This window comes from Falco biarmicus, chromosome 4 (genome assembly GCF_023638135.1).
Source record: "Falco biarmicus isolate bFalBia1 chromosome 4, bFalBia1.pri, whole genome shotgun sequence".
Taxonomy (NCBI): domain Eukaryota; kingdom Metazoa; phylum Chordata; class Aves; order Falconiformes; family Falconidae; genus Falco; species Falco biarmicus.
The window spans coordinates 39,484,336-39,507,246 of record NC_079291.1 but is presented as its reverse complement, the minus strand read 5'-3'; the positions used below and the strand labels follow the sequence as shown (position 1 = coordinate 39,507,246).

The following is a 22,911-nucleotide window of genomic DNA, read 5'->3' as shown; positions in this document are numbered from 1 at the left end:
CAAATAGTAAGTGCATCAAAGACATTGCTAATGCAGTTTTATAATTTATAAGTCACTGTATCAAATTCTGAAATTCAACATACTGCATAGAAACAAAGGCTGAGAACATCATTGTATCATTCTGTATCCCTTTTAGGTGTGAAACCAATGTTGGGTCCAGCTATATTTGATACAATAGAGAAGACATTGGGCCTGAGTCACCACATGACGGGTAGATATTCTGTTTTTCAAATTTGGAGGAATAGGCATCCTGGCTTATTGTTAAAATATGATGAATAAATTGATAGATTTTTTAATAGTATTGCAGTTTTTAAATATCAATCAAGTTGATATTTAGAGAAGTGTTGCATAAAATTTATTCCTAATTCCAAATCAGTGACAAACAAAATGCTGATGCCTTTTTCCCCCATCATTTGCTTCTTCCACGAGTCAGGTGTGCTGGCCTTTACAGGTACAAGTCCTGACCAATTCTGCCACAATTACTCTGTTTTCGACTATATTAAATAGCAAAGTATTGTTCATGCTATGGCCCAGATAGCAATGCAATAGGATACAGTTATCTAGTGAGTACTGATCTGAAGGTTTTTTTAAACACACCTTTTTTAATATAATGTGTTCTCTTATGCTACCTTCCTTTTTTTTATTATTTATTCATTTATTTCTGCTGGTCACAAAGCATACCGACCTCACTTGGTGCATTAACATTTACCAGTTGCTGCCTTGATTCTGCATTTGGCACATGCTATGTTTGCAGCTATTCCAATCTGCCGGTAATGTTCTGAAATTAGGTATTGTTTATATATATATATATGTCTTTGCGTAATTGATTTACAGACACCTTCCTGCTGTTGGGTTATTGCTACTGTATATTATAGAGCATAACTTAGAATTCTTCCAGTGTCTGATGGCTTCCAAGTTGTGTATGCATTAACAGTTAGCTCACAGTAGATTTTGGCCTGAAAAATACAACTCTGCTTCAAAAGCCCTTTTCTCATTTTGATGTTTATACTTTGGCTTTTTAGTGTTCAAAATTATTTTTCACTTTAGCTTTCTGCATGTATTTGGATATTTTTCATATTTCTCAAAAATAATACTGCTATCCTTTTGTATTTGAACACTCTTGATAGTGGAGCAGGTATTATTACACCCTAATCAATTTGTAGTCCATTCAGTATTTGTGAGTAGATAGAGGGGAGAGACATAAACTTCTTCAGTTCCTTAAAGACCTTCTAAAGTCTTAGCCCAAATTTGACTTCAGTACATTTAGTGCACTTAAATTTCCTGCTAGTTTACAAATCATTGAATAGTATGCAAACAACTAGGTAAGAAAATATTAGCTTTCTTAATAGTTAATCAGGCATCAAGTGAAGAATGGAATAGCAAGGTGTTAGCTTTGTGCAGTAGAATACTCCTTTCCAGAAAGTATATAAATGCAGTGGTATGGTCTAGTGTTCACACCAGGCTTTGGCATTACTGTGTATTTCTGCAGGAGATGAAGCAGTGGTGAAAGATGCTGTTCTAGTCGTAAGAGGCAGCCTCAGCACATGAACGGGGAAAAAAGCTGTATTTGGTTTCTGTGCTTTTTCAACAAGTGTATATGCATGATTGTCAAAGTTTCTAAACCAAGATGGGTCAGTAAATAAACAAATTTAGTACAGCAAATAGTATATTCATGGTCAGGGGTTGTCTTCATGAAATCACTCCAGAAATGGAATTTTAAAGGATAAATTTTATTCAGTCATTTCCACATAGAATTTTTTAAGAGTCCCAAAATCTAACCCACTGTCTTCCAAAATATGGAATTCAGTATGCTTGTAATATCACAATGAAGAGACCTGATAGGGAAGTAGAATGAACAACTTCTCCCCATATTCCATGTATCCTTATATGGGGTAATAGGTAGAAATCCTAAACTGATAATGCCAGGCTTGTGCCATCCATTCTTTACAAGCCACCTTCCTTTTAATTTTATCTTATCATCTAATTGCAGCCTACTAGCTGCAGAAATCGGTTACTAGATAATGATATTGGGACTATTATTTTACCCATTTTTAGTGAGACTTAAAATTGGAAATCTAATATTCACTGTTTGACCGAATGACAGTTCCAGGATTAGCGTATGAGGTATGCCCATCATGTCTTCTGTTTAAGAAAATGAATCTCTATGAATGGCTGTTAATCAGTGGTCACCTGTTTTAAATACCTATTCTAGACTGATTCTTCACATTCTTTCTTCCCCTTTAGAATTTCTCTTCCTGGAAAGAAATATGTCCTGAAGTCATAAATGTATTACAGAGCTTATTAAATAGAGATTTTTAAGTATAGAACCATAGAATGGTTTGGATTGGAAGGGTCCTTAAAGATCATCTAGTTCCAATACTCGTGCCACAAGCAGGAACAACTTCCGCTACACCAGGTTGCTTAAAGCCCCATCCAGCCTGGCCTGGCATTCAATATAGTTATTGAATGCCTATTAAAGAGATTTTAAAGTGAGGTGTTCTTAGGCTAACCAACAAGAAAATTATTTTGTGGCCATTTTTTGTCTCTGCATTTTTTTTTCCCCCCCAAAAAATGTCTGAAGGCCAGATGTTCTTTCTGAGCAGCTCACTGTGTATCCTTGAGAAGTGGAAGATTACTTCTTATTTTATTATTATTCTGTGTTCAGCCTGCTTTATTGCCATGTTCCCAAACCCTACTGAGATAGATGAAGGGAACTAGAAACACTGAACGAGACTGCCAGCATGACAACATATGTTTCAATAATAAAAATATTCTCTAAAATAGTAACTGTTGTAGTGCTGTTCTGAAAATTTATGCCAAACTCAGATTTTTGCAAAACTCCCTGACTACCTAATAAACAAGTGATGTGAGAGACTGAACTTGTGTAGAGATTCTATATGTTTCCAGGAGACTTTAGGCAATTTTATAAATGTCAGGAAACTCATTGGCATCAGTTGAGGTTTTAGCTGTTGTTTGATCCACAGAACCTTAATGCGTGTGGCAGCTGTTGAATCCCTGGGAACATGCGAGTGACTCTGTATACAGCATCTGATGTCATCCTTCACAAGTACAAAGTCCATGACTGCCTATGCATAGTTAAGAAAACTAATGTAATCAGTGTGAATTGAGGATGGGCTTTACTGTATAAGACAGCTTTAAGGAGAAAAATATCACAAGTTTTATATTAATTAAAGGAATAAACATAATGTGTTTCTTAGAGGCTGTTGTCTCTGTTCTGCTACTACTGGAATTAGCTACCTGAAATACCAAAACCAAATATGAACATGAAAAGAAACATTATTTTTATAATATGTGAAAGTGTGTAAAGTTTGTGAATATTTAGTGTTTTCTGCATGCATGTACCAACACATGTGCATGTTAAGATTCCCTAAAATACTACTTAGCAGTACAGAGTAAGTGGATTACATGGCATTATTAATATATTTTCTTAATTACTTCGTAAAGTTCATATTTCTCACATGTAAAGCCTGAAAATATTATTGTTAAATAATTAACCAGGCTAATAATTGTCCTTGAGAAACATTTTTGTCATATTTGAGTTTATAAAACAATTAATCTGGTTCATTTTCAAAAACATTTCATCATTCTGGTTTGAAGCAAACCACAAGGTTTTTCATCATCCCAAGAGAGAATTACATGTTTTAAGTGGGAAACTGAACACTTGAAGCTGGTTTCCAACACGGAGTACAGCTTTCAGTACTGTGAGAATTGTATTTAGTAAGATTTTAATTTCTGCAGTGCATCTTCACTGGCTTTCAACTCTGCTACCAAGTATTCCTGTCATACTTGTTCATTTCCCACCTCATGATTTGTAATTACCAAACAGTTGGTATGTTAATGCTCACTATGGGTTGTAGGGCAGACATTTCATGTCTGTAGGCTGAAATAGTATTAGATACAGAAATAGTATCTAATACAGATACTACTTTTTTTAAGTATAAAAGTAGCAGCATGATAATAGAAGCTACCATTCATCCTGAGTGACTTATATTGTGAAGCTTTTGGAAGTCATAAACCATGGAATTTGCCCACTTCCAGTTTGGTTCCTTTTACAAATAAAGTTTGGGGGTTGTATAGCACTGTATTCTGTCCTCAAAAATAAAATATCCAAATATGGCAGACAGAAGTAACATGAAAGGGCAGCTGTTCAAATTAAGACTTGTGACTGGAGAGTAATATGTAATTTACTAATTAGATAAAAATTCCAGTAAACTCAAATTTGCTGACTCCTGGTCTATAATTCCAGTAATGTGTATTTGTTTTCAAAACAAAGATTTTGTCCTGTGATGATGAGCAAAACAAGCTAGTAACTGAATAAAAAAAAGACTATATACCTAATCTTTATTGATTTACGGTAATCTCTTGTAATCTGCCCATCAAAGCAGGGAGCATGGTGAAGAAGTGTGGGATTTTTTTTCACATGTGAACAAGTGAATTGTTGCCGCCTTGTAATGTTTTGAACTAAAACACTAACATTTGTGGCAATGCAACTGTTAAACATTTATTCACTATAGTTTGAGTTTCTCTTGTTTTTGAAAAACTGCAATGCTGTGGCTTTTTTGTTGGCCATCTCATGAAACCATCCTGTCTCACAGGAATGGAGCGTATATTGTGGTTTCCGTAACTTGGTTGAGTGCATGTTAAAAGCTCTGCTTTCCAGATGGATAGGCTGACAGTGTGCTCACTGTAGATTTTTCTGTTATTAATTCTTGCTCTGATTTGTGTTTGCTTTTCCTCCACAGCCTTACCTTGCCCTTGGATCAAGTAGGCTTCCTTTCTGAGTAGTATGGGTGAAAGTGAAAAAGGATTCGAATAAATAGTCCATATGTAGCTTTTCATTCTGCTCTATTGAGAACTCTCTTCCGTTTGCAGTACCAGCAGGGTACTGCAGATACTGTAAAGTAAATCCAATCCTTTCAACTCTTACTCACAAGGCAGAGTACAACTAGAGTCAGTTTGCTTCCTTTCAACCACCTTGTTGAAACATAGCTTACCATGAATGTTTCTCCACCACCACCACCTCCACCCTTTGATGAACACTTTCAGATAAACTCTGTCATCTCTTGCCAGTCTGAATTAGAAGACCTGTATTTTACTTTCAGACCCATGGTAAGAACTCTGCTAGCTTAGGGGTGGCATGCTTCCTTTAGTGTCTTTTCCAGCTCTCATTCAAGGAAAGGATCTTCTTTTGGCTTTTTCTGAATCCCAGATAGACCAAGCCCCTCTTCAAGGCTGATGATACAGTATATGATCTTTGACACCTGCCATTCTGAAGTGGAAACAGTTGTGGCTGCAGAGCTCTTGTATAGTGATGGCTAAGTCAGGGACCTTTCCTTCAGTTCCTTCGTATACAGCCTTGAAGCAGGAAAATCTTTTACTCGAAGTGTTTTGTAGGTATTTTCCAGTTGACACTTTTTAATGCCTTCTGCAGTAGAAGATAATATGATGCAGAGCAATCTCATATTCCACCGGCCAGCACATTGTAAACAGTCTGAGGAGGATACTTCCATCGCTGCAACACCTGTGGGCAGTGGCCCTTCCAAACTATTGGCGCACCTAGTGTCCCTGAACACAAATGGGAGCCTTGAACTAGTTAGTCTTCATTAGCCATCTCTCTGTTCAGAGCCAGACTGGTAGTCTTTCAAACTACGTTTATATCAAATAACATCAAATGCTTTAGTATGGACTTTACAGGTAAGGGCTCTAGGATTTGATTTGTTGCCACAGCATAATTCTCCAGCTCTGTCCCTTTTCTAGGACCCTTCACAATAGTCTGCCTAAATTGACAGTAGATGAGTTGGTGAGTATTTTTAGGAACAGTAACTGCATACCTCGGCACTCTCAGCATCTATTCAATGGTGCCTAGGAGGAAACAAGATCTATGGCCTTTCCCCATACCTCTTCAGTTCTTTGTATGACAGTAATAACAGCCTCACATTTCAGATCTTAAGGACTCCCTCTTTCCTTGATTTGATAACTAGCTCCTAGGAAGACCTACGGAAAGCTAGAAAACTGTTACTTAATTTCAAGCAATGTCCAGGTTCAGTTCAGTCTTTTCAAACTCTGTGAGAATCTACAACTACGTTTTATATCACTGCAAGACTTCGAACCTATTTTTACTTTTGTATTGATAATGGCTTTCCTACTTGTGAACCGATACCAGTCTATGTTAAATTTTATTCTTTGGTTCACTTTCTAGCCAGTCTCTGCAAGTAAAATGGTATCTGACACCTTTAGGACACACAACCTCATTTGTATATCTGGTGATATGTATGGCACTTCTGCTCTTTGCCTCCAAATAAAGGTGCATTCAGTCTGTTCTCCCTCGGTTAAGTGGGGTTTTATTTCTCAGGCTGTAAAGAGCACTTCATTAGTTCTGCCTTTGGTAGCAGGGTCCCTTCACCATTTGAAGAAGAAACCTCTGTGTGTCTCTGTCCTCTGGGGTACTGATATTGGATGTGTCTCTCATGGATCTGGAGATTCGTTGCAAATGGATTACAGCCACAGGAGGAACTGAAGCTTCACATTCTTATTTTAGAGCACCATCCGGTTTGAAATGCATTCTGGTCATGTGTGGAAGACTCCTGCATCCAAGTGATGATACAGTTATATAGTACATCAGTAGGATTGGATGAAGTGTCTTTTTTCTTTCAAAAGTTAATCTCTAAAAGAACCTTACTGACATTTAAAATAAAATTTATTTGTGAACCAACTCTATAGGGAGATTAAGCGAATGACATTCTTGCACCTCTCCACCATGCATCAAGTGTCACTTGGGTAGTCTCACGGTGTTAGGCTTGATCTGAGTTTATCTTTTTACTTCCCATACTGATAAAAACTGAGACTTCTTTCTTAGTTGTGTTTCTGCTGGCACGTGTGGTTGAAGAAGCAGATGTTGTATTTCAACCAGTTTAACTTGCCCCTTGAGTAATCTTTACTTACCAGAGTAAAACAGAACAGGACCCCAGTGGTTTTGACATGACTGGGGCAGTTTTGTTACCAGGGCCTCTGTAAGTTGACCAGAGTCCCTGCCATTACATCTGGGCCAGGAACAGTGATCGAACTACATGATCCCTCCAGACTCAAAAAATCTTCACAACACTGTATTGTGGATGGCTGTCACTGGATGAGGATTTCTGTTCCTTTCCAGCATAAATGATAGGAATGTGTAATAGACTCTTTTCCACCGTCCTAGGTAGAGCAAAATTTCATCTTAGTTTGCCCAGCAATCTGTTCCTTCTACATCAACTGCAGTTCCTTTCAAATGTCGACTTCAGTTGAGTGAAGAGATAAACAAAAGTCTATACTAAGTCAGTCTATTATTCTATTCTTTATTGGACCTGTGCTTTTATCAAGTGATTTTTGGATTTCTGGTTTGGTCTCTTTCTGCCACCTCTTTCCCTAACACCTGTCAGAACTGTCTGTACCTTCACCAAATGTTTTGCCAGCTCTGAAGCCCCTGATGTGGACTTCAATAAAATAATGTTCTTTAAAGAAATCTGATGTTGCTCTCTTGGGTGGTTAGTGAAGAGTGCAACTACTTTGTTATGTTAATTTAAAACTACATATGGAAGCGCTTGCAAGTCAAAGCGTGTTCTGTGAGAGCAGACCATCTGAAAGCCTGTCTTCCAGCAGCTTGTCTCCTACACCTTCTCTTAACTGCTTTTATACTCTTTCCCTTTCCATCTCTGTCTTGCAGCTCTCTTTCACCCTCTGCCCCACACACCAATACCTGCAGTGGTAACCCACCGCGTGTCTCCAGCAATGGTCCATCCAACACCAGCTAGGCATGCAGTCATGGGTCTGGGCTTGTGCCAGCAGCTGAGTGGTCGTCTGCCTATTGCTGAGCACAGCGATTCACGGCAGGGTTCTGCCTTCCCTCTCGGTGGGCACACACACCTGTACGTTTCCTCCCTGTGGGATTTCCAGTTTCAACAACCAGTTGTAAGACTCTGTTCCCTCTGAATAAAGCTGAAATTGAGCAATGGATTCAGCAGTCAGCTGGAGACGTGGGAATCAGTTTCAGAGATCCCATCAATGTTATTTTCTTAGGAAACCGTTTTGGAAAAGTCGCAGGCTTGAAAGCCACTGATTATAGGTTTGCAAAATACACACTTTTCTCTGTAATGCAAGTCTCGATTAAATAATCATCGTTCTTGCAGATCTGATTAAATTCTAGCAATTGAAATAGTTGATAAATTATCAGTGTTTCTATATTATCTTTAGGCAAATTTCTAAGAAGTTAGTACTACAGTACGTAATTGTTAAACATATCTCTCAATGGCGGTAGTGTAGAACTGTAAAGCAGTCCATATGTGAACAGGTTTCTTTTTCAAGGGCAACAGGTCTTTCAGGGCAGGATCTTTGTTAAAATTCATAGCCAGAATTTCAGTGGGGCTTAGCCATTATGTTCTGCTTTTGATTTGTAGAATGAAAACTTCTGGAATGTTTTCATTAAAACTTATGAAGTGTATTTTTTGCTTCTGAGGATAAACATGGGATCTTAAAATAACTGGTATTACTGATGAGAATAACTTTTCAAAGTAATATAAAATGACTTGTTTGTGTATCACAAGAGCCAACAAGTGAAACGTTTTTGGGACATGTTGTACTTAGTATTGGAAATAATTATTATAATTAACTGTTGATGAGATTCCCTTATATGGAACTTTCAGTGTATGGGATACATCAAAATGCAATTCATGAGGCTGCAGTGCAGGATATGTTTTGGCACATATAATAAAATACCAGCTTGGGCAGCTGAAGTACGTTTTTGTTAGATCTTTGTCACATTTTCAGCTTTGCTGTGTGAAGGAGGTATGTTGCTTTTTTTCCCCCTAGGTACAAATATATGGACTAGGTGAACTTTTAAAGTTTTCTGGGTACTGGAAATGAATGACATGCAAAGCTAGAGGATACATGTGATTTACAGATACCTGATTAAAATCTTGAATGTTTAACTATTTATAGGACAACAGTCATAGTGAAAACTTTGAATTATTTTGAAGATAAGAGGGGTGGCTTTTTTGGTCACTTCTGCAAGGCAGATAACTTTTTAAAGTTTCTTCCTGAAATGACCTGCTTAGAGCATCAGTAAATCACATTTAATGAATAAAAAGCATTAATATGTAATTATTGGGAGGCTTTACCATATTTAACATTTCAGTTGAAAGACATGGAGAATTTTCAATATTGGGTAATGCATTCAGTGACTTATTCTTTAAGTTCTTCCCATGTAAACATGCACTGAAATAACTAAGGACCTGGAAAATTAAACTGTTTGCAATTGGACTATCAAAAAAAGTATTTGTTAGTAGTTACAGGAGACTTACTTTAAAAAACCTGTTTTGCGTCACATGAAACTATGGAAAGTACTACATTGACAAGACAGTTTTTCAGGGAGGGAGGACAATACAAACAATAGTCTTTATTCTTGGATTTTGTTAAGATTTTATGAAAAGAACTGCATATTTGTAAACCAAAGTACAACTATGTAGCTTGCATTTGAAATAATATGTCTGTGCGACAGGAAGTTACTTCGGTTATATCCTTCCATACTGTAGAATTTTTTAGAGTTCTTCCTTGTTACACTGGCTCCGTGAGCTGCCAATTTGTTAATAAGAACCTACCATAAAAATATCCCCTTTTTAGAGGTAAATCCTGAATATTGAAATCACTGATCATTTTGCTGTTAATAAGCTTTATATGCTCTGGCATCGTTGATTTTAAACTGAGAACTGCTTGCAGTAGTTTACTGTAATTCATCGATAATGAAATCTACTCTTACTCTAGTATGTTTTGTAATACTGACCCCCTCCAAATGAAACTTTTACAATTCTGGAGTATTCCAAATTATTTAAGCGTTGGTCACATACCATCAAATTTTACAGTGTATGTATGACCCTTTTGTGTTGTAAGAGTATATAATCAATAACTGCACAACTTCATACATTGTTTGGCATCATGAAACTAAACGTGTTGAGCTGTAGATGTCATTAAAGCAGTGTAGTCTTTATCTGCAAGTACTTTTAAACAAAGTTTAGAACACGTAAACATAAAGATACATTGTTAAAGTATTGATTTTCTATAAGTATTCAAGTTATTAACTTCTAAAATCACAGGAATATTTTTCATTAAATAGTGAGGTTTTTCCAAATTAGTCATATTTATGGATCCTTAAGGTTGCATTTTAATGGTGCTGAATTAATTAAAAAATCCAGGGGTTATATTTCCAGTATATTAAGCAAGCAATTTACAAGTTCTTCTCACTAGGAGAGACTAGAAAGACAAAGGAAATTCTGTATGCTTTCTCACTTGAAGCTGTCGGGTACAGGATGATCGGAGAAGTCACATAATACAGGCATTTGTTTACCTGCAGGCAAGCCTGCTTGTGACCTGAAGATGGGCTCTGCAGTCCAGTCACAGTGAAAGGTAGCACCTGTGCTGCAAGAGAGGCAGTAGGCTGGAGCCAGAAGTGATTTAGTCCTCCTAAGTCTATCACATCTGAGGAACTGAGAGAATTCTAGCAGACATTATTCACTAGATCCACCTATATTAGTAATTTAGCATGTTAAAGAGCTTCTTTTTGGTGCAAATTGGCGTTGCACCTAGACTTGGAATCCTGCTGTATGCAATTAAGTGTCCTACCTGCAGTGTGGATGCAAGGGCTTCCAGCAACTGCCTCTGCTCTTGCATGGTGTGCATCTAGGATCGATGTTTGGCACAAACTTCATTGCCAGGAAGGATGTGATGTGGATACTCCTTAATACACCACAGCAAGTTGAACCCTGCTCTTTCCCTCCATGCACAGCATCGCTTCATAATGTAGATGTTTGCATTGTGCTCAAGTGGCAATGGAGTAACCCTTAGGAGTGCAAGTATATAACAGGCTGGCAATCTAGAGCTTCGGAAGACCTCACAGGTGTCTCCTCTATAGTCCTGTGTAATACCAAATTTTTGTCTCTCCTGTACATGGAAATGAGGAGAGCTCTGTAACCCATAATAGCTGCGTCATTCATCTGTTCAAAGTAAAACTGTTGCCTGTTATTTTTAGGTGTATATTGTGTTCCATGTTATCCCTATTGGCGTGTCCTAGGCAGCTGGCTTAAATTCAGAAAAGTTTTTAAGTATATGCTGGATGCCATTAGGTGTATACTTAAAATTCTTGGCTGATTTGGAGTTAGATATTAGGAGAAACAGAGTAAGAGTGGAATTCTGGTCAAATATATGATTTGCTTCTGTTCTTTCCCTGAAGCAGTTCTCTTAATGTGTTAAAAGAATAGTAGATCATTATGCATATTTCAGTTCTACATTTTCTGATTTCTTTTCTGTGCCCTCCTTAAAATAAAGTACTACAGACTTGCCAGTTTAGACCAAAGTTCACTGTTAGCACATACAGTTGTAATGAGAGGATGTTGTGATTTTTCTCTTACAAGAAAAATCTGTCATCTTCAGAAAGCAAAGTTGAGCTGAACTGGAAATAAAAATATAATTTTTTAATTATAAATTTTAAGTTTAAGTTAAGTTTAAGGTAACTTTTTGATTTGTAACAAATCAATTTACTTAATATAACATGAAAACAAGAAAGTTTCCCAAGGTTTAATGTTATTCAGAGTAATGTCAATGCTGCTATTTCTGGGATTTTGTGTTTACTTTTCATAGCATAGAAGGTAACATTAGCTTTTCACTTTGATAGCAAGAACAACTATGAAGGGAATATCACCAAATGCAGTGTTTCCCTCCGAGCAAGTTTTCCATTTTACTTTCTATGTGAGAAACACCACAGAGATGTTTGCAAATTTGCAAGAGGAGATGTAGGATTTTAAGTACTCCTAATGAGCAGTTTTTGGAGCTCTATTTTGGAGTTTCATGTTCTGTTTGAACAGTAAGTCTTTGTATCTTTTTAAACTAAAAGGTGTCTGCATTTCTTACCCTTTATGCCACCTTGTATTTCTCATTAATAACTTTATCAGGTTCACTTTTTTCATAGTGACTTTTTTGACTTAAAACCAGAGGGCTATGCTTTTTGCTGGTTTTACAACAGGAGATAGACATGTGCCTCCATATATGTTTTGGGGATCATGATTGTATTTGAGGTTAAAGAAGTCACAGACATATAAAAGCATTACAATAACAACATTTCACTGGTACATGTATGTGTGTTTATTAAAGAATGATGCTATAAATCTAAATCTCCACATAATACCTGTAGTCTCCAATTAACTTCTGTGCCACAACATCTTAATGAAAAGACTCAATGTAAAATGTATCTAGAAGTCTGTGGAATAATCTTTTAACATATTTCTTGATTGTTTTACATCACCATCAGCAATATTACCAAATTACAGTGATTTTTCTTCTGTTGTATTTAAATTTTCATTAATTTAAGGTCCAACCTTATGTAGTATGGCTAAACATTTCCATAGTAATCTGTATCTGAATTAAGAATATTCTGAAAGTGTTCTTTTTTTTCTTTTCTCCCCATCCCACCTACCCCAAGGATATGGCCCTTGTTGCTCCTGAAGCACCTTCAGAACAAGCTAGAAGGGTTTTCCAGACATATGACCCTGAGGGTAAGGGCTGTACTTCTTGCTGAAATATTTTTTTTTTAATTGAAACATTCAGTAGAGACAAATTCAAAATAATAATGAATACTGCATTGTGTAGGGCATCTCTTAAAAAATAGGACCATCATTTTCTAAAATTTGTTCTAAATACTGTACTTTTAAATCCATTTCACATTTCATGCTGGGGTAATATGCTGTTTATACCTTAGCTGAATAAGAGAAGAATGAAATACTTAGTACTTAAGAAATTTTCAATCCAGTAGTCAATCTACAAGTGACATGAAGAAATTTTCTGAGAATTCTGTACTAAAGGAAGTACAACATTGTGCACTAGGAAGTACAGTTCTTGGAGCATAAGCTTTATAACCTTCTAATGTTATTTTTAATTAACATAAAGCTTAAATGTATATTTGATTTCTGTTATATTACATTTTCATAAAGTAACTGATCCACTATGATTGCAATCTTCATGAAATTTTGTTCTTGAATATATGTGGCATACACAGGATATTTTCTTATGTTTTGGAAAACAGAGGATGTCTAATGTTCAGGTACTATTTAATTAATCAAAAGTAGAAAAATGTACAGTTATTATCCCAAAGTATGTAGTGGAGATGGAGATTGCTATAAAGAGACTGAATTCTTAGCAAGTATTAAGCTTCTATGTGTATGAATGATAAATGTGTAGTTTCTGTATTGCAGCCCTCATTAAGTGGGAGAGAACTATGTTCCTTCTAGAACTCCAACATTTGTTTGAAAATTTTAGAGATAAAGCTATGCAGTATTTGTATTTTTTAGTAGAATTTATACTCCTGTAAAGCATTTTGTTTCTTTTCCTAATATGAAGCTTTGCTACTTCTTCAGATAATGGTTTTATACCTGACACTCTGCTAGAAGATGTAATGAAGGCTCTGGACCTTGTTTCAGATCCTGAATAGTAAGTATAACAAAATTGAGATACTACAGAAGTATCAGTTAACCACATATTAATTATAATTTAGGGGGTTTCTGGATTCAATTAACGACATATTTTAATTTAGGGTTTTTTCTGGATTTTTTTCTAGCTTTCATTCTGGGCATATATTTTGAAGTGTTTAAAGTCAGCTTTAAATGTGAGGAATTGAAATTAAAATGTCTCTAACTTTGGTAGTGATAACTAGAAGCCAAAAAAACCCTGAGACCTACTGCATTACTATATATTGAGGAGATAGTCTGAATATATTTCTATATGTTAATGAGGGTGAAACTCTGTGACAAAAAAGCCAAACAATCAAGGTAGAAACAGATTAGCATTGAATCACCACTGGATGTATCTACAGAATTAGAAACTGAAACTGCTTCGGTTACATTTTTGTTTCCACCAACACTCAGTAGTGTTTATAATTGTCGCTTGTTTCCAGAAATGACACCTTAATTCCTAGGGTTAGCGTTAAAACTCTATTTTAAATACTTATTTTTAATTACTTATTTTTAATTACAAATTAAAAAATTAGTAAAAACAAATGAAAAAGTAATTTATGTTAGATCTTATGTGGACAGACAGGACCAATATTCAATGGCACCTTTGGTGTCAAAACTTACCATGTTTTGCCAATAAATGCTTAACCCAGAAAGGAGAGCTATGTGCTTGAACTTTTTTACATCTCCAAAAGATGGTTTGTAAACATACAGTCTAGTTTCTTAGGATCTAAATTGGTTGTTCCTGTAGACTGGCTGTGGAAACTGCAAGTTTACTTACCACAGCCATCTGAAATTCGATTGATGCTATTTTCTGTCCTTTCAAATGTTGCAAGGTACAACAGAGTTCACTGAGCTGTTCTTTGTGGAGAGTAGGAGTGAAAATTGAAATCAAAAGACTCCCGGGAAACTAAAACAAAAGAAAATACAAGACAAAAAAGCTAGCATTCATATTGTGTCAGTAAGTGGTGAAATTTGCAAAAGATGTTTTAAAGGGAGGGAAAGAAAAAAGCCTTAGTTTAATGGGTCTGAGAAGCTTTCTTTTGGTCTTTTTGTTCTGCTGCCTCAATAAATCTGCAAAAATCCTCTTTCTGCATTCAGCAGTTCTTCCATTTGGCTGTTTGGCCTTCAGGGTGTTTGTGGCATAGCCCGGGCCTATTTTATTGTGCACAGCACACTGAATAAAAATTGACATAGGAAGAGCTAGTCAGAAGGTCTGCTATATTGAAAAGCCATGATGAGACCATGGAATATTTAGTCTTGAATCATCTCTTAAATAAAAATTTTGTCTAACATTACTGTCTTGAGGACCTACTCTGTTATGCTGCTGGATGTCCTGTCTATTTAATGTGGAACACAAGTATAAATAATGCATTTCAAATTCCATATAGACTTCTCTGGTTGGTTGGTTGTTTTTAAGTAAAACTAAAGGCATTACTTCCAAGTGTACTATTTACATTTTTTAGTTCAAGAACTGAATGGAAATGCTTTGTGATAATCTAATCCAAGGCTTTAAGCTTCTCAGAATTTCAAGATGAATAACGGCCAGACCTGCTCAAAGTTTAAGAATTATAGAGGGGAAAACTCTGTAGAGCAGATGTGAATTAGGTGGGTTAGCCATTCCAGTACTGAATGCCATCGCATGTGATTTTTCAGAAATTTTCCTAGTCTTTTAGTAAATACATCTGAGAACCCAGCTCTCTCTGCTCTGTTTCTAAAAACCATCCAATACTCTTCAGGGCATCAATTTGAGTACATCTGTCAATCTAAGTGTAGCTTTGTTTAAAACATTTTATCCTATCTGTCTGTTTGACCAGTGCTGAAGGCCTTTTTTCCCACGCAGTGCTCAGCCATAATGGTACAAAGGCCATCAGTGTCATCACCCCAACATTCATAATCTCTTCAGTTAAGATGCTAGACTTCATATGGAAGTGCCTGAAGCACATACATACACTTGTTTTGGTAGCTCTGCTGTAGTATCAGTAACGTGGAATGGCATTAGCTATTTGCTGAATGAAAAAGCCTCAGCTGAAACACACGGGAATCAAATTTTATTAAATCTCCCCTCCAGCTTAATTGATTTAATTTTGTACACTGTCCATACTGAAAAATTTTGTATGGCTCTGCATTTTTAAACAGTTCTTGTATTTCATTACTTAGTATATAGCTTGCTTTAATTTTATTACATACTTTTAAGTGCATTTTCAAAATTATCTTTACTTTCTGCCTTGGTTCTGTTTACAAACACAGTGGTTTTTTACAGCTCTGTTACAGCATTTCAAGAATTTGAGCAGGTTTCAGACAGCTACTGAGTTACCTTATATTTTGTACTTTAAGAGCAGTAAGAATGAGGAATAGCAGGATTGAAGTCCAGTATCTTACAAATCCTCAGTTGTAGTTTCCCTTGAGTAGTGAATTATTTTCTTGAATATTAAATTAACATAGTTTATAGGATATCACATTCAGGTTTATGAATTTTAAAATTATTCTTCCAATGGCCTTAACAGATTCACTCTTAAGAATTGCATATCGTATTCTGTGTGTATTGAGGCAGAAACAAAAGGAAGCCAAATAATTTACTGCTAGTACAATGTTAGGACCAAGAAAGGAAGCTACTTAAAAATGAAGACACGTAAGTGGTAGCCACTTTGATTTGTCCTTTGATAAAATGCTTGCATGCAACAATAATCAAAAAGACCTTAGAAAGACACCTTCTGCTCACAGCCTCCGACAAAAGAGACCTAGGTGTTTCAAGGTGTAAATGGTAAAAGAGGCAGCTATGGGAAGCTAAGAGTGTGTCTTCTGAAAGGAAAATGTAGTGCCTACATGAAAAAAACAAGAGAAGAGTCTACATTTATGGAACACAAACAGTAAATACAAAATAAGAAAAAGTTAAAATCTACTGAAGACTAATTTGCAAAGTTATAAAATGAAAGCTGATAGTATTTCTTTATTTCTTTAAGCCGCTCAGAATGAGGAGACTTGCAAGAAGTCTGTAGTTCTGATAGGTGATCCACAATATTAAAACGTTTTCCAAGTCAGTAAGAAAAGTGTAGTGAATTCTTCTTCGTATTCACTGGGGAAGACACCAGGGAGTCGTTCTCACCTTCACTAGGGAACGTTGCTGGGAGGTTTCCACACTTTAGCCTTTTTATGGATGGTCAGAGCAACTTAAGAGTCTGAAGTGTCCAGATAAGTAAACCCACCAAAATTCTGAAGAAACATCAGAAAGAAATTGCTGAACTACTTCAGGTTACATAACACTGTAAACCATTCTGGTGCCACAGTACCAGAATGAGAAGGTGACAAATGAACAGCGGTACTTAGAAAAGGATTTGAAGACCATTCTGGGGAAAATTCACATGTAAATGTTTCACGTGTAAACACGAGATAAGAAGGAAGGTTTTCTTGTAGATAAATAATGGAGCAAAGGGTAAAAATGGCATTTTTATCTTAATGGAGGAAGATCATTAGAGGAGTTTTACAGGAATTTGTATTAGGTCTGTGAAGTTTGGCACGGCACCAGTGAGGATTTGAAGGTAGGGATTAATATGATAGTTTGCTGCTGATACAAAAGTATTCAAGATCTAAAAGTGGTATGGAACAGCAGCAGAAGTTACTGGAAGATAGGGTAACAGAGAAGTCTCAATACAGTAACCGTAGATTAACTGCACGGGAATTAAAACAATCCTGATATATATATACATTGTTGGGCTGTGAACTAAATATTACCATTCAGGAAACATGTCTTAGATTTAAATGGATATTCAGTGATAGACGTATGGAGTGAGATTTCTAGGAATTATGCCCTTGTATGAATGCATGATGTTTCGCTCCATCTTACAAAAGAACATTGCAGCAAGATACGGGGAAGCCAACAAGGCTAAGCGAAGGTACAGAATGGCATTAGTACAAGGAAGAACGAGATTAGGACCATTCAGCCTTGGCAAGAGAGACCACCATTGGCATGTAAGAGAGGTTTCTAAAAACAAGAGTTTCATAATAAATAGGGAATGATTAATTGCCTCTCACAATACAAAAATGAGGTGTCATCAAACTGAATTATCAGGTTACAGGTTCAAAACAGGAGATACTTATTCCCAGAACCCATAGTTCAGTTTGAATTTTGTGAGTGGAGTTTGTTAAATGCCACAAGTGTATAAGGGTTCAAAGCAAATTAGTTGCATTCATGGAAAGAAAATATATTTATCTTTGTGTTTTAGATACTGCCTCTCACTAAAGATGTCTTTGGGTAGCAGACTGCTGGAAGTAGGGAGGGTAAACTAAGGGTATCACTGTATGTTTGCCCTGTTGTACCTTATCATAAGCATCCGCTATTGACCAGTGTCAGAAACAGGATACTGAGCAAGGTGCTCTGTTGGTTTGACCCAATGGGGACTTTCTTGTATACGGCACAACTTGTAACTTAGGAAAAAGGATAGGTAGATGCAAATAAATGTGTAAACAGTCTGATGCCTGTAGAAATATATTGCTTAAATAGAAAAAAAAAAAAAATTAGAATCAACATTCATTTGTAGACCTGAAATTATACCATGTACATGCAGTAAGACTTTCCGATTGGTATTGTTAATATTTTCATTATGTATTGGTTTTGGCTTCCTTGATATCAGGGACGTGATGTAAATAAGAAGTGTATCTGCTAAACTTAATTTTATTTCAGTGTACAATCTATGTAGAAAATCTTGGAGGCTTTTCAAGTCTCCATTTGAAAACAGGTTGTTTGGCAGTTATGGAGCTGTATTTAAAAGATGACTGTTTTATGTATCTAGTTCAAGAATGCTTACCAAACAGCAAAATGCCTTTTGGACTGTCAACCTGGTTTTAAATTATATGGGTTTCAAATTATTTTACCAAATATGGCAGTCCTTCAGAATTATCACTTATTTAATTTAAAATAACAGATTACTCTTATTTTAAAATAACTGTGTTTTGGCAACTTGCATGCCATTCTGGTGCATTTGTCACGATTAAAAATAGGATAGTATTGCTATACTTGGCAGACAGTACTGTGGTAGCACTGCGTTACTTAGTCATGCAAGAATAGAAATGTTTTACTCATACTTTTATATTCAATGTTTTTGTCGTAGTGTAAACCTCATGAAGACCAAATTAGACCCAGAAGGACTGGGCATCATATTACTGGGTCCCTTTCTGCAAGAATTTTTCCCTGAGCCGGTAATTAATATGGTTTTAGTGCTGCAGAGCATCGTCTATTCTTCTTGTCTCTGAGATTCATTAAACACTTCCAACAATATAGAGTTATTTTTAATAAGAAGTACTGCATTCATTTGAAACAGCTGACCAGCCAATAACTTCTTGTATTACACAACAAACTGTAGACTTCGTTTTGCGTAAGGTGTCCGTAATCTTGTCAGCTTTACGTGGGAAGGAAACTCCATTGTAGCAACATTGTAGTTCTAAAGTTAACTTCAGGAAATATATAATTGTTTTGCATATGAAACTGAACTGGTTCCCTGCTCAGAAAGTTCATCTGAGTGTGTTTTTTCTGAGAATAAATGACCATACTGTTTTTATCAATATTACAAATGTCTGCTGTAATTGCTAGCCAACGGGAAAAGCTTACAAACATATTTAAAACTATTTTTATGTATATCTCTAATAATGTAAAATTTTCGACAATTTAACAAAAAGTCATGGTAGAGTTAGGTTTAGCGTATATGGAAGTCACTATCTGTCAGGGTAATGGAAAATCATTTTCAAACTCTCGATCTGTTCCAGATACTCATTAAGATAGCACCACCACTGAGAAGCATGTGTTAGCACTGCTGTGCTCTTCTCCCTTTGCCCAGGGTCACGTTTTCCTGCCCTCATGCTACCTCCCACTTCCACCAGGATATGCTTTGTACAGATAGGTGGAAAACCAGAAGAGGCTACTGGTCTGGGTGAGAGCTCTCTGCAGGTTTATGGAGGCCTGTTCCATGGCAGTGCAATGCTTGTACTGGCAGAAGAGAGAGGCTTTCTCCAGGGACAGGAAGATGGGCTGGTGGAGGCAAGAGAAGGGCTGAGAGGAGACTTCTTTGGAGGCTTTGGTAGCTTAACATGTCATTGAAACATTACGGCTTAATTTTTACAACCAAGGAAATGTGAAACTAATATTTTTTAAATGCCTTCATTAAGACTCCTTTTGTTAAGGGTTGTGCAGCACTGTTTGGCTTTTAGCTGTCAAATGGAGGGCTGGAGATTGAATCTGGTCCATAGTAAATACTTAACTTCATAGCGTCCAAACAGTCATAAATACCCATGAACATGGCTGCTATGTAAGGTGTCTGACTTTAAAAATAGGACAGTTTTTACATGGTCAGTGCTGAAGTTGTAGTTCAGAGTGTCCAGATGAACACAGAAAATCATGAGTTGCTCTTGGGGGCATTACCCATTAATTTACTGACGTCTTTTGTTTTTTATTTCTGATGAGAAAGGTATAATGAACGAGATCTTTAAGATGGTGTTACCTAAAAAAATTGTGCATTTTTACCACTTCCTTGAGCCTTCCTGTTTAAATGCATCTCTCTAGTTGTAAAGAGACTGTCAAGGCACGATATATATGTCACATGAAATTAACTGTCTTCTCTCTACTAGGACTCTAGGGTTTCAGAGTCATTCACCATTTACCATTACAACGGACTAAAGCAATCTAATTATAACGAGAAGGTAAGATGTAAGAAACATAAATCTGTCCCTCATAACTTGCGTGCAAAACTGACTATAGTTACAGGCAAAATACTTTAACTTGAAACAGACTTTTTACAAAACTATTATTTCAGTAATTTTCTTCCAAAATTGTATCCTTGGGATTGGAAACTGCTTTGTGCTCCTGATTATATTTTAGCTGATATACTGGGTCAGCTAGATTGCATCTCTTAAGCGTTTTGAATGGAGCGCTTATGCTTATCCCTAGAAGTGGGCTCTGAACTGTAAAAGACAATGGAGATGTAACACAGAAAAACTGCAGCTTCTGTAAGTAACCCTACACCTAAATTGAGATGTTTGGAATTTTCTGTGAAATATTTTAGTAGTCCAGACTTGCATCAAAAATCAGTATTTTTTGGAACCACATAACGTGGGACAAAAATTACCTGTTTCGTTTTCAGCTTTCTTGGAAGGAGGGGTATACGTGACACACCATGACTGCTTTGAAGTTAGTTCCTGAATTAGCATTTATGGTAGAAGACTATAAGGCATTAATAGCCCAGGGAACAAAAATTACCTCAAGTAAGAAGACTCTTCGAGAAAATGTATATACTCAGACTTTGGAATAGCTTAAAGTCCTTAACTGTGGTATCTCCAGCAGTTTCATATCCCAAAATGTAGGCAAGGGCATTCAAAGATGCGTCTATCTTTACTATTGGACATATATACATAATCAAGAAAATCTAAATTTTTGTTTTCAGAGGATTCTGCCTATAGCATTTTAAACATTGTTTTATGAATAGAGCAGATTTGCCACAGAAGTTCCATCTTATGGAAAACTAATTGCATAAAGTTAAGTGGAAGGAACACTGTCCTTATAAAATAATGTCAAACTTTGCAACTGCAACAGTATTAGAAGTCTATTGAAGTAAATAGTAAAAGGAATGAGCCTCATCAGGATTTTCAGGCACTTGAGTCTAAGAGATAGGCGGCATTTATTTCATACCTCGTTTCACTAAAAAAAAAAAAAAAGTATATAAAAGTAAATGGGGTTTGGGTTTGTGGTAAAAAAAAAAAAAAGTATCATAACAAATCCTCTCTTAACCTAGTGAAAATAATCATCTCTCAGTTCTTAAACAAACATAGGCTGACATAATTGGGTTTATTTTGACAGGTCATGTATGTAGAAGGCACAGCAGTTGTTACGGGTTTTGAAGAACCAATGCTACAGACTGACGACACACCTGTAAAACGCTGCTTGCAAACCAAATGGCCATACATAGAATTACTCTGGACCACAGATCGATCTCCTTCTTTAAACTGATATGTTGCACACAAACAACATACTGCTGTTGAATCCTTGAATGGGGATGCAAAAATTGGTATTTGCTTGGAAAGTGGTATGCTTTGACTGTGTGGAGTTATACACTGGTATCATTGATGAATTGTAAATAATGATTACAAACACTTTTTCAGTGTTAATTGGAATATTTAATTTTTTAATCAGATTGATTTCTATTATAATAGTTTGTCTTTTTTGGCCACTGTAGTACTGTTAATGTGAGTTATCCTAAAAAAAAAAAAAAAAAAAGCCTATTATAAATTCTTAACGTTATTTTGCCATCTCATGAAGATTTGAAAAATGTCTGATATTGCAGAATCTGCATATTAGATGTCAGATCTTTAAAACGTAAAACATATTCAGCTTCCTCTGAATCATATAGGCATGTTTTATTATTTAAATTATATTGGCTTACATTACAGTACCATAATGTGTGGACTAGACTGGCCTTTGCACTGGATATGTTTTGATGAGTTTAAATTTTCTGCAGTTTTTCCTAAAATCTGATTTTACCTAAAGAGCTTGCACAATGTGACATAAATATGATACATTTTTAGGAATATTAATAAGTATAATTCATAAATACTCTTTCTTGGCAGTTGTATATTACTGTGGCTTAGTTACCAGGCATGTTAAAAGTGAACAGAAAATCTGAGGAAAAATAGGTGTATTAATATTTATTTGAATTTGTATAAAAGAAATGTAAAAACAGCAAAAAGAATTTCTTGTTCTATAATCTTTAAACTATTCAAACTTACAATATTGCCAAATACCTCTTCTCAATTTGTCCAAGCAGCAGTGTAAGCCAGCGTTACTGTATGTGTTAAGTGCATGAGAACATCTGTTATTACATTATTATATTCCTTTATTTATTACCAACTTGTTAGCCCTAAAATAAAATCTTTTCCTTGAATCATGTTGTATTGTTTTAAGTTTGGTTTTAATTGAACTTGTTTATTGCACCTCAAAGATAATGAAAAGGGACCATGGGTTTAGAAATGTCAGTTCTGTTCAATTCAAGTTGAGCACATCTCAAGAAAGAAAAGAAAACCGAAACAAAAAACAATTTATTACATCTTAACTGTGATAGATGAGACCATGCTATTGCCAGCAGGGCTGAATTTTGCATGCAGAACTACTTATTTTTAAAAATTTTGTAACAATAGGAGTCTAGAATGACCCTCATGCAGGAAAACAAACTGATTTTGTCAAAAATGAGGTATGTAGCATGGGGGAGAAGCCTTTGTTGGAGAATTTGCACTGTAAAGCATGTAGTCGTGGTAGAAAGAGAACATCCTTTGCGTGACGCTTGCAAATATGTCCTCTGCAAGACTGTCCAATGTTAGGTTTACACGT

The 22,911-nt window shown here is 36.0% G+C and overlaps 1 protein-coding gene across 1 annotated transcript in view; it reads left to right on the top strand.

The window, feature by feature from the left end:
- The window catches only part of MINDY3 (MINDY lysine 48 deubiquitinase 3), a 55,761-nt gene extending 33,293 nt beyond the window's left edge, over positions 1-22,468 (top strand). The window contains exons 11-15 of the mRNA XM_056335394.1: positions 12,521-12,593; positions 13,452-13,524; positions 18,653-18,740; positions 20,163-20,234; positions 21,388-22,468. Of these exons, the coding sequence (XP_056191369.1) occupies positions 12,521-12,593; positions 13,452-13,524; positions 18,653-18,740; positions 20,163-20,234; positions 21,388-21,537 (456 nt within the window). The 3' untranslated portion in view covers positions 21,538-22,468. The remainder of the gene's footprint in view (positions 1-12,520; positions 12,594-13,451; positions 13,525-18,652; positions 18,741-20,162; positions 20,235-21,387) is intronic.
- Positions 22,469-22,911: the final 443 nt, after the last annotated feature.